Source organism: Acomys minous (assembly GCF_964271855.1).
Source record: "Acomys minous genome assembly, chromosome: 3".
In the NCBI taxonomy this organism is placed as follows: Eukaryota; Metazoa; Chordata; class Mammalia; order Rodentia; family Muridae; genus Acomys; species Acomys minous.
Genome location: NC_140485.1, coordinates 55,420,591 through 55,436,182, shown reverse-complemented (window position 1 = coordinate 55,436,182; position 15,592 = coordinate 55,420,591). Strand labels below are relative to the sequence as shown.

General features: G+C 41.5%; 1 protein-coding gene across 11 annotated transcripts in view; it reads left to right on the top strand.

The window, feature by feature from the left end:
* Nucleotides 1-15,592, top strand: part of CELF1 (CUGBP Elav-like family member 1) — a 77,620-nt gene that overhangs the window by 36,984 nt on the left and 25,044 nt on the right. For 6 of the 11 annotated variants that reach the window (XM_084774799.1, XM_084774797.1, XM_084774796.1 and 3 more), the window contains exon 2: nucleotides 11,503-11,654. The exons of 2 other annotated variants lie outside the window; for them this stretch is intronic. In XM_084774799.1, the coding sequence (XP_084630925.1) occupies nucleotides 11,584-11,654 (71 nt within the window). In that variant the 5' untranslated portion in view covers nucleotides 11,503-11,583. Of the gene's footprint in view, nucleotides 1-11,502; nucleotides 11,655-12,267; nucleotides 12,832-14,592; nucleotides 14,685-15,592 lie in introns of those variants that run through there. 3 more of the 11 variants (XM_084774801.1, XM_084774792.1, XM_084774798.1) reach the window with 3 other exon arrangements.

Below are 15,592 nucleotides of genomic sequence, written 5' to 3'. Positions count from 1 at the left end.
ACAAGCAATCTGATCTGGTAGTAGTACATGCTTGTAATCCCAGTCCTTGGGATAAGTGGATTGCTATAAATTCAAGAAAGAAAGTAAAAGTAGTATTTTGAGTTTTTCAATAAAAATCTTTATTAAGCTATACTTTATAGCTCTAGCACAGTGATTCAAGAAAGCCCAGCTCCACTGACTGGTGGTGGAGTCACTGCATTCAGTTGTCTAGTCTCTCTAGTTTACTTATCTGGAAAGTGGGGGTAAAAATACTGAAGAATTGCTTTTGAAGCTGACACAGTTTAACACATATATAATGTCAGCCTCTTGGAAGGCTGAAGCAGGAGAATCGCAAGTTCAAGTTTAGTCTTTACTGTGTATCTATATCATGTCAAATAAATAAATACCTCAAATTGAAGTCTAGTTTTAGTTCCATATCAATAGCCTGTCAAATAAACAAACAAGTAAATAAATGGAAAAGAGGAAATTCTGTCTGTACTGAAAAAATAATTATAAAACCATTTTCAGAAAATTGTGTATGATAATAATCTCTTAGAGACATCAGGTTTATAAGGTAATTTTGAGAGCAACTGTGACAGTATTTTGGGGGGAAAAATACTCTAGCCAGTGGTGGTGACATAGCCTTTTTGTCCCATTACTGGGGAGGCAGAGGTAGGTGGATCTCTGTGAGTTTGAGGCCAGCATGGTCTACAAAGTGAGTTCCAGGACAGCCAGGGTTGTTATGCAGAGAAACCCCCAAAAAGAAATGATTCACATTCTGCCTACATAGGACTAACATATGGCGCAGTCTTGACAAGCTTCCCAAGTGGGCGAAATCAAAATGGATCGGAGAGAGAAGCAGTAGTGACTCACTGGATTTGGCCTTCTGGCAGGACAGTGAAATTAAAGAGGAATTGGTAGTCTTGGAACATGCCAAATATGAGTGAATCATAAATACAGAATGAGTCAAATGATAGCCTTTTGTTTTTAGATTAAGACTTTATCTGTCGGTAGAATCTCTTTGTAGAGCCTTCTCTTCTTTCATACCTGTGAACACTGACTATAAACTAAACTGGCAGAAAAATGATATGCAACAGCCTCCATTCTGCCCAGGAAGAGAGAGCTTCACCTTAGCCTAGACACTATATGCAAATTGATGCATCCAACATTTGTCTTTTGCCCAATACTAAGAATGTTGTTGTGAGACGGAAACAGGAAGAGGCATAGTAAAGAATGTTTCTTTCCCTTTCCTCTTAACGTCCCTCAACCCCAAATATTTGGAGTTGTATAGAAGAGAGAGTACTTAATGGGATTTGAAAGTTAATTTAAGCATAATTGAAGATAGGAAAAGGTTAAACTTCCCCCCCTTTCTGTGTGTGTGTGGTGTGTATGAGTTCAGTGTAAATGTACAAGTCAGAGGGCAGCTTTGGGGTTCATTCTTACTGTTCATCATGCTGAGGGACTTTCTTGAACTCCAGTCATCACACAGCCTGTTGGGGCAGTTCTCTCTGGCGATTTTCCTGTCCCAGCCATCTACCTCACTGGCTTTTCTTATGTGGGTTCCAGGGATAAAACTCACATTGGTAGGCTTGCCTGAGAAGTGATTTTACCCGGTGAGCCATTTTACTGGCCCAGGAAGGACCTTTTCTCTCCCCTCCCCTCCCCTCCCCTCCCCTCCCCTCCCCTCCCCTCCCCTCCCCTCCCCTCCCCTCCCCTCCCCTCCCCTCTCCTCCCCTCCCCTCCCCTCCGTCTGTGCTATTGTACCAGTGCCTATCTGTATTTGCACTTGTGTGTGCAGGTGCCCATGGGGGACAGAAAAGGAAAGAGTGCTTTTTATAAGTCTTTTCTATTGTCTCTTTCAGTTAAAAATTTGTGAAAGAAATTAATCTTGCCACCCCACCCCCCCACAGGAAAGTGTGTTTGGTAACCATTAGTCACCAAATAAAGTTATATGCCAAAAAATCCATAAATGCTATGTTGTTCAGGCTGGCCTTGAACTCTCGGTCTCAAGTTTTCCAAAGCTGAGAATACACACATGCACCATTTTGCTCAGCTTTGATGCTCCTAAGAGAAAAGGGGAAAAAATGTCTCCCTCCACACCCAGGCAGTCCCAGTATGTACACACACAGGCAACTCGCTGCACATAAAAATTTGGAAGACGAACTTTTCAGTAAAATGCTTTCTGGTGTATGACACTGTAGAAGAAGGCAGTTTTCATTCCCTTGTGATGGTGCTTTAGTTCTCCCGGAAGCAACTCTGTGGAACCAGGCATAGTGGTGAATGCTTGTATCCTTAGCCCTCAGGAGATGGAGACAGGAGGATCATTCTAAGTCTGAGGGTGCGCAGGCTGTAGAAACAAAAGACTCCAAAACCTTTGGTTGTCAGTATCATTTGGAGGAGTGCTGTTGGGGCCTCATACATATTAGGCAATAATTCTGAAAGACCCTGTTGCTTGTTTTTGTTTTGTTTTTTCGAGACAGGGTTTCTCTGTGTAGCCTTGGCTGTCCTGGACTCCCTCTGTAGACCAGGCTGGCCTCAGACTCATAGAGATCCGCCTGCCTCTGCCTTCCGCCCTGAGTGCTGGGATTAAAGGCGTGCGCCACCGTGCCCAGCTTTACCCTGTTGCTTTTAAGGAACTCATTTATGATTTTCTCTGAGCTAGACAGGTTATTTCTTAATGTCATGAGGATTACTATGCTCTCTGGGTCCTAGTATATTAGTCCTTCACACTTTTACATTTTGACCTTAAGCTTTGATTTTTGCTTTGGGGGTCCTAGAGACTTCCTGACTGGCATGCAGTCTGATAAGCCTCACATGTGTCATAATGGGGAAGAAGTGATGCTGTAAAAACTAGTCACACAGTCCAGGCTGGATGCCTGGAGTTGCAGCAGTTGGGAAGCTGAAGCAGGATTTGGAGGTTATCCTCAGCTGCATTGTGAGGTCAAGGCCAGTCTGGGATGCAATATGAGACTGTCTTGTAAAAGCAAAAGAAAAGGCTACACAGTTCTAAAATTATTGCACTAAGTTCTTTACACCCCTAGAACATCGTTAGCAGTGGAAATTTAACTTGGTTCTCACTGCTCTTGAGTCTTCTCCAGACACACCATCTTAACCAGAGTTGGGACCTCTGTATTATGGTTGCATTTCTTTTTCTTCTTTTGGGTGGTGAGCCTTCAAGTTCTACTTTGCTCTTAATAGCTTTTGATGGTATAGGCAGGGTCAAGTAAATCTTTCACCAAATTTTGTTTTGTCTGAGATTGGATCTCTCTATGTAGCCTTGGCTGTCCTGCAACTCACTATGTAGCTGAGGCTGGCCTCAAACTCAGAGGTTTGCCAACTCTGCTTCCCAAATGCTGGGATAAATGCTCTATCATGCCTGGCTTTTCAAGGTTTTTGTATGTGTTTTGCTTTGTAATTATTGGGAACATCATTTCTTTATTAACAATATTGGAAAATAACTAGGTTGATATGAGCATATTTAGAGAACCCTGTTAATCCCAGCTATTGAGGAGGCTGAGGAAGATTACAAGTGGAGGTCAGTGAAGTGCTTCCCTAGCATGCATGATGTTTGGGGTTAGTTCCAGTCACTAGAAAAACACTTGAGCTAGTTAAGAGTTTTTGTTTTCATAAAAGGTAGGTCTCCTAGTTTTAGGACTGGCTTGATCTTTCAGAATTCTTTGACTTTTCAGGTAGACCTCGCCCTTGATGACAGAGCAGTCTCTGACTTTAGCTAGACAAATGTTCAGCTGGAAGGAATTATAAATGGAAGTTAGCAGGAATTGGGGCAGTTACAGAATCAATCTCTACTTGTAAGATTATTCAGTAATGTTTAAAAATACGTCGAATTAGCTTTGTGGTTCTTCTCTTTGCTTTTACCTTGAATTACTTCCTCATCTTCTTATTATTTTGGTTTTAGTGGTTCACCACCACCTTAGGGCCAGAAAGATGCATTTACAAAGTCAGAAACTTGGTTGCTTATGTCCAATAGGTAGGCTGTTTGGGGGAAAAACAGTCTCCTCTCCACGTTAATAACATGGTACTTAGTTGCATAGAATCATATACTTAAGCCCCGTAGCAGGTTGGGGGCCGGAGATCTAGCTCAGTTGAGAGAATACTTTCCTAGAAACCTGTGATTCACCAGTTCCCGTCCCCTTGACTACATAAACTAGACATGGGCGCTGCAAGCTTGCAGTCCCAGTAGTGAGGAGGCGAAGGCAAGAGGTCAGGAGCTCAAAGTCATTCTTTGATACATTATTTTCAGGCCAGTCTGGGATACAGAAGACCTTGTCTCAAAAAGAAAGCAAAATGACTATTCTGCTGAATGCATAAAGGCACTGAAATTCAACCTCTGAAACCTGTTTTCTTTGTTGAGATTTGGGGACAAATGTCTTTTTAGTCATCTAGTACTTTAATTCTCCAACTTTCAGCTTATTTTATTTATTTATTTTTGGTTTTTCTAGACAGGGTTTCTCTGTGTAGTCTTGGCTGTTCTGGACTCACTTTGTAGACCAGGCTGGCCTCGAACTCACAGAGACTGCCTGCTTCTGCCTCCTGAGTGCTGGGATTAACAGCGTGAGCCACTTCCCGCCTGGCCAGTTTATGTTTAAAATGAGCTTTGAGCTGGTAGTTGGTGGTGCCACCTTTAATCACAGATTCAAAGGAGGCAGAAGCAGATGAATCTTTTGAGTTTGAGACCATCCTGGTCTACAGAGTGAGTTCTAGGAAAGCCAGGACTACACAGTGAAACCCTGTGTGAGAGAAAGGGAGGGAGGGAGGGAAAGAGGGAGGGGGCTGACTAACCCCAAGAGAGATTGTTTGATTTTGCTTTGACGGAGACTAATCACAGAGTAGGGTCTTTATCAAGAAGGAAGAGGAGGGGCACGAATAAAATGGGAAGGAAAGCCAAAGCCGGGCTTGGTTAGAGGCAGGTGGATCACTGTGAGGGAGGCCAGCCTGCTCTACCAGAGCTACACAGGGAAACAAAACTAAATAAATATTCTGGTTACTCTTCCTTCCGCCTTTTTATATTTTCTCTGTTTATAATATATGGAAAGTTTACATGCGGACTAGCTTCCACACCAAACATTGCTTCTTAGTGCATTCTTTAGATTTAAGGCAATTTTTTCTTTCTTTTCTTTTTTTTTCCCCTCTCTGAGACAGGGTTTCTGTGTAGCCCTGGCTGTCCTGGACTCACTTTGTAGACCAGGTTGTCCTTGAACTCACAGCAATCCACCTGCCTTTGCCTCTCGAGCGCTGGGATTAAAGGCAGGCCAGAAGAGGGCATCAGATCTCATTATAGATAGCTGTGAGCCACCATGTGGTTGCTGGGAATTGAACTCAGGACATTTGGAAGAACAGATAGTGCTGCTGCTAACCCCTGAGCCATCTCCCCAGCCCATTTGAGGCAGTTTTAAAAATGTATTTCTTTTTTCACTCCACACACACTTCCCAGAATTTCACCATTGTCTAAACTCTTGTTGACAGCTCATAAAGGCCTTTTGGTTTAAAGTAATTCTTTTACATTTTTGCAACAACAAAACCACATACACAAAAATAAACAAAAGTCTTTCACAGTTTTGAAAGAAAAAAAAGAGCCCACAGATCCCACAAACTTAGGTCAACATATTTTACATATGCAAGTAATTAGGTTGGGAGTTCAAGTAGAGTCACTAATTATATGAAAAGTACACAATTTTTAAAAAAGATAGTGCATGTGCATACATATACTCAGATCAGAAGAGGGCATTGGATTCTGCTGGACAGATGTGCTGGAAAGCAAGTGTACTCAATTTTTTTTTTGGAATTTTTTTTTTCTGAGACAGGGTTTTTCTGTGTAGTCTTGGCTTTCCATTGTAGACCAGGCTGGCCTTGAACTCACAGGAATGCACCTGCCTCTGCCTCCTGAGCTCTGGGGTTAAAGGTGTGCGTCACCACCGCTGGGCCAGAAATTCATTCTTACCTGAATGTTTTAAATTAAATGTTTAAGCTCTTCTGGCTGGTTTCTTTGAAGTAAACACCAGTTGCTTCTTGTCTGTATCTTGTTATCTAGTGATCAGCAGGTAGAGAAGGGGCAGGCATAAGCAATTCACTTACCTGTCTGAGCCTATGTCTGTTTTCTAAATATTTTTACTTTTAGCTTTTCATATATATTGTCATTTTTAATGCTGTAGATTTTCTTTTTAGAATTCACTGTCAGTCCATAATATCTTCTGCTTGTATATAACCAAACTTCATGTTATTGATCTTTGAAAGACTTTATTGGAGCAAGCATGTAAAATATGTTCACCTATCCGTGTACTCCCTACTTATGCAAACAGGATGGCCATTTAGACTTACCTAGGCTTTGGGGGCAGGCAGTATTGCCTGTTCTCTTCTGCACTTATATCCCTTCAGGTATAAGTAAATGTATTCATTTGTCTGTTCTAAATGCAGGATGTGCTGTTCTCCTCAGCCTGCTTTTCTTATCTGTATTGTTTATGCTTATGTTACTTCACCACACTAGGTCCCTCATGTTTGCTGTTAATATTATATAGCATGCTGCTTCTTCCAGCTGGGTCATAATCAGGCTTTCGATTATTGCCTTAAAAAGCTAGAGCCAGGCGTGGTGGCTTACGTCTTTAATCCCAGAGGCAGGTGGGTCTCTGTGAGTTCTAAGGCTAGCCTGGTCTACAAAGAGAGTTCCAGTACAGCTGAGGTTATTACACAGAGAAACCCTGTCTCAAACCAACTCCCTCCCAAACAAACCCCAAAAACGAAAAAGCTAGAAGCCTGGTGGTAGTGGTGCACACGCCTTTAATCCCAGCACTTGGGAGATAGAGACAGGCAGATAGATCTCTGTGAGTTCAAGACCAACCTAGTCTACACTTGTGAAGCCCTGCCCCCTCCCCAAAGAAAGAACACCCCCTCCCCAATCCAAAAAGTTGGGTATGGTGGCCCCACTCCTTTAATCCCAACCCTTGCGAGGCAGAGGCAGGACAGCCAGAGCTAAAAAGCCAGAGCTAAAAAGAGAAACCTGTCTCAAAAAGCCAGACCTGGTGGTGCACACCTTTTAATCCCAGCACTAGGGAAGCAAAGGCAGGCAGGTCGCTGTGAGTTCGAAGCCATCCTGGTATTTATAGTGAATTTCAGGAATACCTTTGTTTCACACAGAAACTCGGTTCTTGGGGGAGGTGGGAAGAAATAAGATATATCTAGAATGAGAGAAACAGGAGACAATCAGAGGAAAAGTTAAAGTATTCTCTTAACAGAAAACCCTGAGTTTAACCACTTCTGTCACTTTCTTCTTTTTTTTTTTAAAATAATTTTATTTATTTATTTTCTGTTTATGAGTGCCCTATCTATATGTGCCCCTGCAGGCCAAAAGAGGGCACCAGATCTCATTATAGATGGTTGTGAGCCACCATGTAGTTGCTGGGAATTGAACTCAGGACCTCTGGAAGCTCAGAGAGTGCTTTTAACCTCTGAGCCATCTCTCCAGCCCCACTTCCTTGTTTTTAATGAACATATATATAAAGTTTTATTTTTGTTTTTAAATTAAGGGTAGTTTTCTGTGGACAATTGACTTTCAGTTCTTACTTTTTATTAATATCTGTATTTTCACATTCATATATTTTTACTATTGTTTAGTGCTATAATCCTTTTAAAAACTGAGTTAATTGAAAAATTATTCCTCTTTTCTTTTTTCACAAATACACAGAATTATTATTATTATTATTTATTTTTTGGTTTTGGTTTGGTTTGGGTTTTTTGAGATAGGGTTTCTCTATGTTATCTTGGCTGTCCTGGACTCACTCTGTACTATAGACCAGGCTAGCCTCGAACTCATAGCAATCCACCTGCCTCTGCTTCCTGAGTGCTGAGATTAAAGGTGTGTGCCACCACAGCAGCCTAAAGAGACACTCTTATCCATGGGATAACATTTCTGTATCAGATTTTTTTGAAGTAGTAGTGCTTTGTAAATCATACATGATTTATTCATTCCTTTCTTTTTTTAATGTGCATTGATGTTTTGCTTGTATGTCTGTGTGAGGTTGTCAGATCCCCTGGAATTGGAGTTACAGACAGTTGTGAGTTGCCATGTGGGTGCTGGGAATTGGAGCCGGGTTGTCTGGAACAGCAGCCAGTGGTCTTAACTGCTAAAGCCACTCATCTCTCCAGCCACATAAAATGGATTTTAATAGCAGTGTAATAAGCAAAGAAATTGTAGGACCTCGACTCGGTAATGAGTAAAAATTTTGTTGGGGGCTGTCAGTTTTTTTTTTTTTTCTCAGCCTGTGGCTTAAAGAAAGCATCATAAGAAATGCATACATATCCTTTCATATGTTTAGCGGTACCTAGAAGTTCAGTTACATCTCCCATGTTTATGAAATACTCCTCTGTGATTTTAATTAAAGTAAAGACATATATAGAGGTTTTGTTATTGTTCTGGTTTGCTGGTTTTTTCTTTTCTTTTCTTTTTTCTTTTTTTTTTTTTTTGGAGGGGGTTGTGTTTTTTCCAAGACAGGGTTTCTCTGTGTAGCCTTTCCTCTATCTGTAGACCAGGCGGTCCTCAAACTCACAGAGCTCCGAGTGCCCCTGCCTCCCGAGTGCTGGGATTAAAGGTGTGCGACACCACTGGCTCTGATTTGATTTTTTGGCTCTTTTAAGACAGGGTTTCTTTGTGTAGCTTTGGCTTTTGCTGTTCTAGAACTAGCTCTGTAGACCAGGCTGGCCTTGAACTCAGAGAGTATTTACATGTTTTTAATGAATTATGGAAATATAGCAGCAACCAGAAGGGTTTCTTGAAGCTTGATTATTTTTGGAGACAGGTTTCTCTGTGTAGCCCTGGCTATCGTAGAATTCCAGGCCAGCCTCAAACTCACCATCACTTGGCTAGCTTGATTCTTCTTTAAATGAATTCTTAAATTAAAAAGTCTAGTTTGATCTTTGACTCAGAAAGTTATTTCTTGGGCCATATAACTCTCTGTAGGATGAGAAATGTTATCAGCTCCAGCAATTAGAAGAGGAATATGGGCAAATCTGCCAGTAATTTAAACAGCCCCAGATAGGGTTAGTACCTGTAATCTCACAGGGCTGCTGAACTGGACTGTGTATTGTTTGTGGTCTCCTCTGTTGAGAGTTGGCTACTTCCATTTCCAAGTTGATCTTCAGAACTCTTTGACAAAACAGAAAAACCATTCTTTGTTAAAGGGATAGAACTGAAGTTGTTATGTGTGGGTTTTGGACAGAGAACCTAGCTCCTACTTTGATGTAGCTAGGTGTCAGCCATTGTAACAGATGAGAAGTATTACGTCGACCTCTCATGTGCGGTCTGCTTCTATGGTTTAGGAACTTGCTCTTTACTTTGTTAACTTGTTTGTTTGAGAGAGGGAGACGTGTTACTCCTAACTGGTCTTGAATTTGCTATGGAGCAGAGACTCACCTAGGACTGATCCTCCTGCCTTTACCTGCTAAGTGTTAGGATTACAAGCCCCACTTCATTTTACTTTGTTTATTTTTGGAGACAGGGTTTCTCTGGGTGTCCAGGAATTCTCTTTGTAGACCAGGCTGATCTTGAACTCACAGCAATCCGCTTGCCTCTGCACCACGAGTGCTAGGACTAGAGGCGTGTGCCACCACACCCGGCACCATTTTACTTATTTTATACGATAAATATATAACACTTTTCAAAGTTTCCTGTGTTGTGAACTGAGCTTGGATGAAGTAAAAATCTTTGCAATAAGACAACCCTGAAGATAAAAATGGAAAAGAAGCCTGTGAAATTTGAGGACCTTCAGAGCTAAGTTTTAGAATCATTGCCTAAATATTGAAATGCCACCATTTGTTGTTTAGGGGGACATGGAGCTAAATTGAGAAGGGAGGACACATCTGCCTTGGTTGCTAAGTATATCCATCTCAACAGCTCACTCATAAATAGAATATTTATTCGTCAGTCTTGGTTTTGGCTGCTGAACTGTTAACCCTCTAGGCCTTAAGGAGGTGAGGGAAGGAAGAGACTTACCCTGCACTGCTCTCTCCTTCCCTGGGTTTTGAATTTGTGTCCCTATATAGATAGTTCTTTTCTTTTTTTTTTTTTTAAGATTTATTTATTATTTATTTATTTTGTATACATTGCTCTGCCCACATATGCACCTGCACGCCAGAAGAGGCTACCATGTGGTTGCTGGGAATTGAACTCAAGTCCTTAGGAAGAACAGTCAGTGTTCTTAACCTCTGAGCCAACTCTCCAGCCCAGATAGGTCTTTTTCATTATGATTATTACTGGCTTTTGTTTTTTATTTCATTAGAAAAATCCAATAATATTCTGAAAGTGGTGATGCATACCTTTATTCCCAGCACTTGGGAGGTAGAGGCAGGTGTTTCTGTGAATTTGAGGCCAGCCCAGTCTACATACAGTTTCAAGACAGCCAAGGTTACATGAGACTCTTATCTCAAAGAAAGAAAGAAAGAAAGAAAGAAAAGAAAGAAAAAAGAAAGAAAGAAAGGGGAAAGGAAAGAGAAAGGCCAGTAAAAAACTGGAGGGGGGGGAAGGAAATTTCCTAGTATTCTATTAAGAACGAGGCAGAATATTACTGTTTCTTTTAACTTCTGGTAAATTAAGATTCAGAATTAAGCTGGGCGTGGTGTGGTGCAAGCCTTTAATCCCAGCATTCAGGAGGCAGATGCAGGTGCATCTCTGTAAGTTTGAGGCCAGCCTGGTCTACAAAGCAGTCCAGACAGCCAAGGCTACACAGAGAAACCCTGTGTGTGTGTGTGTGTGGGGGGGTGTTCAGAATTAGTAAAGAAATATTGGCTGTCTCCACCTAATGAGTGATACTGAACCAGGGTTTTTAAAAGGCTTTTCTGGTGGGTGATTAAACAATCACTTTACCCTCAACACCATTAAAACAAAACAGGGCCAGTCTAGTAGAAGTAGTTGGCCAAGGACAGCGTTTTAGCTGGCCAGTTCGCCCACTAGCTTGCCTCTGGCCTGCCTTTGTTGGCCTTACTGTTCCTTCTCTTCCGACTATTGTGGGGAGTACAGCAACTGTACTCATTGCTGTCTTTTACACATGGAAACGAAGTTTAAAGCCAAGGCCAACAACCCACATGAAGTGAGGTGGGCTTTTTTTCTTGGTTGGTTGCTTTTTTGTTGTCATTTTTTTTGCCTTTGCATTTTACTTTTCCCTTGAGGTAATTTTAGCTCTGGGCCCTTAAACACTGATTTATAGGGAGGACTTTGACCGATGTGAAACAACTTTGTGTTTCTTCTGCTTCGCTGGCTACACTATCTTCATGAATCTGACACACTATTATCTGACAGTGCACTTAGTACTGCTTCGCCAGGGAAAACCACACAGAACCAGCCTGGCGCATCAGCACTTTCATTGTGTGCTGAGCTGAGCCTCCCTTCACATGGTTGCACCCCCACTTTAGTCCAGTACTCCCCTTCCCTGCCCCTTTCCCAGACCTGCCTCTTTCTGTGGCACTTACTGCTGGTTTCCCTGAGCTCCGTTTCCACTTTGTGTTTTTTGTGGGGCCCAGGAAGCCAAAGCTGTGTGTATTTGTGGATCAGACAAGTGCAGCAAGTTATTATCATTGGCTTCTGAAGGGGAGAGTGAGGTGATGGCTGCGTTTAAGTTGGATTTCCTTCCAGAAATGATGGTGGATCATTGCTCTTTGAATTCCAGTCCTGTGTAAGTATTTTTGTTGTCTAATTTTATCATAAGCAGAGGGAACTGGGCTTATTATTTGGGCTTATTATTTGGTGAAACTGGTCCCTTAAAAAAAGAGAGAAGGAAAAACTAGAAAACCTACACTTAATTTTCTTAATTATTTAGTCTAATTCTTATAATTGCTAATTGCCTCCAGCATGTAACTATGTTCTTTGCATGAAGATACACTTGATATATAACTAGCAACATCATTCGAATGTGCTAGCTCTCATCTCTTCAAATTGTAGAGTGTTTACTTGTGTAACAGATTCCATGGTGGTTTTTTTTTTTTTAAACTGGCTTTATTGCCTTGGGTTGGGTATGCAATAGTAAATAATCCTTTGAGGATTGAGTATTTTGTTATTCATTGTTTTTCTTTTTATTTACTTACTTATGTATTTATTTTTTTGAGACAGGGTCTCATGTAACCCAGGCTGTTCTGGAACTCCCTATGTAGCCGAAGATGACCTTGAACTCCTGATCCTTCTACTTCTACTTCTGGGTGCTGGGATTGCAGGCATGAGCCTCAAAATAGTTCTGCTAGGCATAAAACCCAGGGCTTTGTATGTCTTAGGCAAGCACTCTGTCATCCTCAGCCCTGTTTCTATTGTTTGAGGCAGGGGCTCCCTGTATAGCTTAGCTTGGCCTCATGACCCACATGGTGGTACATATATCACCATGCCCTACTTAATTTTGACTGTCATATTCTTAAGCTCCAGTCACAGAGGAAACTGGTAGTTATGTGTGGTCTTACTTAGTATTGTATATAGTGTACTGACTATGAAGTATAATTCTGAGCTTTAATTTTTATCCCCTTATCTTCTACTAATTGAAAATAGTTTATCATGTAATTTCAGCAACACCAGAATATCCTCATTAACAAGGCAAAGCAATAAAACAAAATTATATCAGTTTTGAGTGGCAGTTTGCCACTCAAATTTTTGTGAGTGCAGAAATGGAAGCCTTGTTAACTAACTAAAAACTAACCTGATTCTGAGTTAGAGGTATAGGAATCTGAGTTCTAGACTTTGTGGAAAAGAATCCTATTTACAACCCCCAATTTCCATCAAAACTTGAATTCTGTATTATTTTAGTTATCTCAACCAGTGTTCCTTAGTTTCATCCACTTTAACCAAGTTCAAAATACCTTGGACATCAAGTAAGTAAACCTTTATTGAAATCCAAGAGTGTTACGTGGGAGAACGTTACTTAGGTGGAAGGTATTAGTACAACTCTGAAGTTAGGCCTCCATGTTCCAATCACACCCCTGAGACGGGTGTGAGTAATGACAGATAACTTGTGAGATAGTTTTGATAGTCTCTAAGTTAGCCATGTTGCTCTTTTAAGATGGTTTATATGCCTTCTCTGTAGTCCTTCATCTAGGTATTAGATGTGCTCCCCTCCTGCCAGGGTTTCTCTGTGTAGCCTTGGCTTTGTAGACCAGGTTGGCCTCAGAGATCCGCCTGCCTCTGCCTCCCAAGTGCTGGGATTAAAGGGTGCGCCACCATGCCCCCTCAGTGTGCATTAAAAAAAAAGAAAGACAGTCCCTTCCTACCAAGCATTATTTAGCGGTAGTTAAAAGGATGAATTATCTAAGTACTACTCTCAGGATTCAGTACACAAGTGTGCCCATAGCTCAGGACATGGGTGGCTAAAGTTGGAGTTCGTGGCTCAAATTATCTTTGCATTTGAGTACTTTCTTTTTGTGCTTTGCTACTGCCTGTAGAACCTTCTAGTGTTTTCCTCAGCTCACCCCCTACCTACCCTACCCACTTCTTTGTCCTTTATTTTTTGTGCTAGAAATTAGTTTGCTGAGCAAACAAATGTTCTAAGCTACATTCCAGCCATTTGGCCTCTTTCCTTTTCTTTTTCTTTCCCTTTTTAATTTCATATAGGGTCTCATGTATCTCAAGCTGGCCTGTTAACTTGCTGTGTAGCCAAGGTCTTTCTGCTTCACCTCCTGCGCTCTGTGGTAACTGTCATGTGCTTCTACTTCCAGTTTATACAGTGCTAGGGATCAAATCTGGCATTTCCATGACTCTACCAACTGAACCACCAAGCTCAGCCCAGTTTCCTTAACTTTTAAGAGGTTGAACTAAAACACCTTTCTACAAAGTCTGTGACAGAGCCATTGCATGAACATTACCTGGAATGTAAAAATCCAGGTTAAATTTTATGTGAAAGGTTCAAGACTGTATTTTAGAGTATAAGGTGTAGTTTTTAATGTACATTGAGGTTTGAGATAAATGGACTTAATATGGGTATTTTGAATTAACCAGAATGGATTGTCATGTTGTTTTTTAATCTGTCTTTGTGACCATTCTTGACCAAAGCTTTGTAAGGCTTACTGCTTTGGCTTACCGCCCGTGTGCTGCAGGTAAGGAACTCAGTTGAGAGAGGCTATGACTTACTTGCTGAAGATATTGATATTAACCTTGAACCTGGTGTTCTTTTTTGGAGCAGGGAGGCTAGACCAGGTATCGTGAGTAGCATATACTTCTCATGGCATTAGACCCTTCCCATGTGAATGATAGATACACTGTGACAGAGTGGAACTCAGGAAGAAGGGTGTGTGTGTGAATGTGGCTGGAAATTAAAGCCTGGACCCTATACACACTAGACAAGCCCCAGAAAAAAGAATTCTTATGGTATATGCTCGCCACCTCTTGAGTTCTTCAGTGAAACAGTTCTTTAGCCAGAGCTTGAGCCTTTTGCCTGGGCAGTGATAGAAGAGCCCTGAAAGCTCCAAGGAACCCTGACAGCCTGTTTCCTGTGCTTCTGTTTAGTGTCCCAGGTTCCTCTTTGGTCATGGTGAAGCCTCCTGCTAGCTCTTGTTTCATTTGCTCACACAAGACAGGAGTTCTCTAGAATAAGTTCCCTAGCCCCTGGCTCTTCACTGATTAATCTTTCTTCCTAGCAGGGATTACCTACTTAAGGACAATATGCACATTCAAAGCCTATGTGCTGGAAGAACAGAAGACTGCTATTGCTCATCCCTTCATATCATTGCCAGTTGAGAAAATTTGAATCTCCTTATTTGAATATTTATTCCTGTGGTTGTTTCCATTTTTTGCATCTCTGGCTGACACATCAGCTTCCTTTTTAACTGTTTCCATGAGCTCCAAGGAAATATACCAAATTTTTCTTTCATTTTATATTTTTACATTTATTTATTTAATATTATGTGGACACATGTGTGAAGGTCAAAGGACAATTTACAGAAATTGGTTTGGAGTAAATGCTCTCCCATATGTAGATTCCAGGGATTGAACTTGGGTACCCTGGCTGGACAGCGAGCGCCCTTACCCACTGAAACCCCCACCCCCACATTTGTTTGTATGTGTATAACTGTGTATAGGCACAGGCACCTGTGTGATGGGAGTTGGTTCTGGGCTTTGAACTTAGATTGGTAGCAGGTCCTTTTACCTATTGAGCTATCTCTCACTGACCTCCTTTTAAAACTATTTAATCAAATTAATTAAATGTTTGGAGACAGGATCTCACTGTGTAGCTCAGGCTGGCCTAGAATTAAGCAAAGTTGGCCTGCTTCTGTTTTCCCTTATTGAATGCTAGAATTAGAGGCCTCTGCATACCACACTTGTGGAGGTCACGGCACAACTGTGTGCACACTGAGGATCCAGCTCGTGCTGCCAGGGTTGGCAACAAAGGCCTGTAATCCAATGAGGCTCCGCCCCGCCCAGTCTTTTCGGTTTTTCGAGAAAGGGGTTTCTTTGTGTAGTTTTGACTTTCTGGATCAGGCTGGTCTCAAATTCACAGCGATCCTCCTGCCTCTGCCTCACTGAGTGCTGGGATTACAGATGTGCACCACCTCACCCAGCTTCAGAAAATAAATTTTAATTTATGTATATAAATATTAAAAAGTTTTCAAATTAGCATACAAATGATGGGTGTGTTTTGGC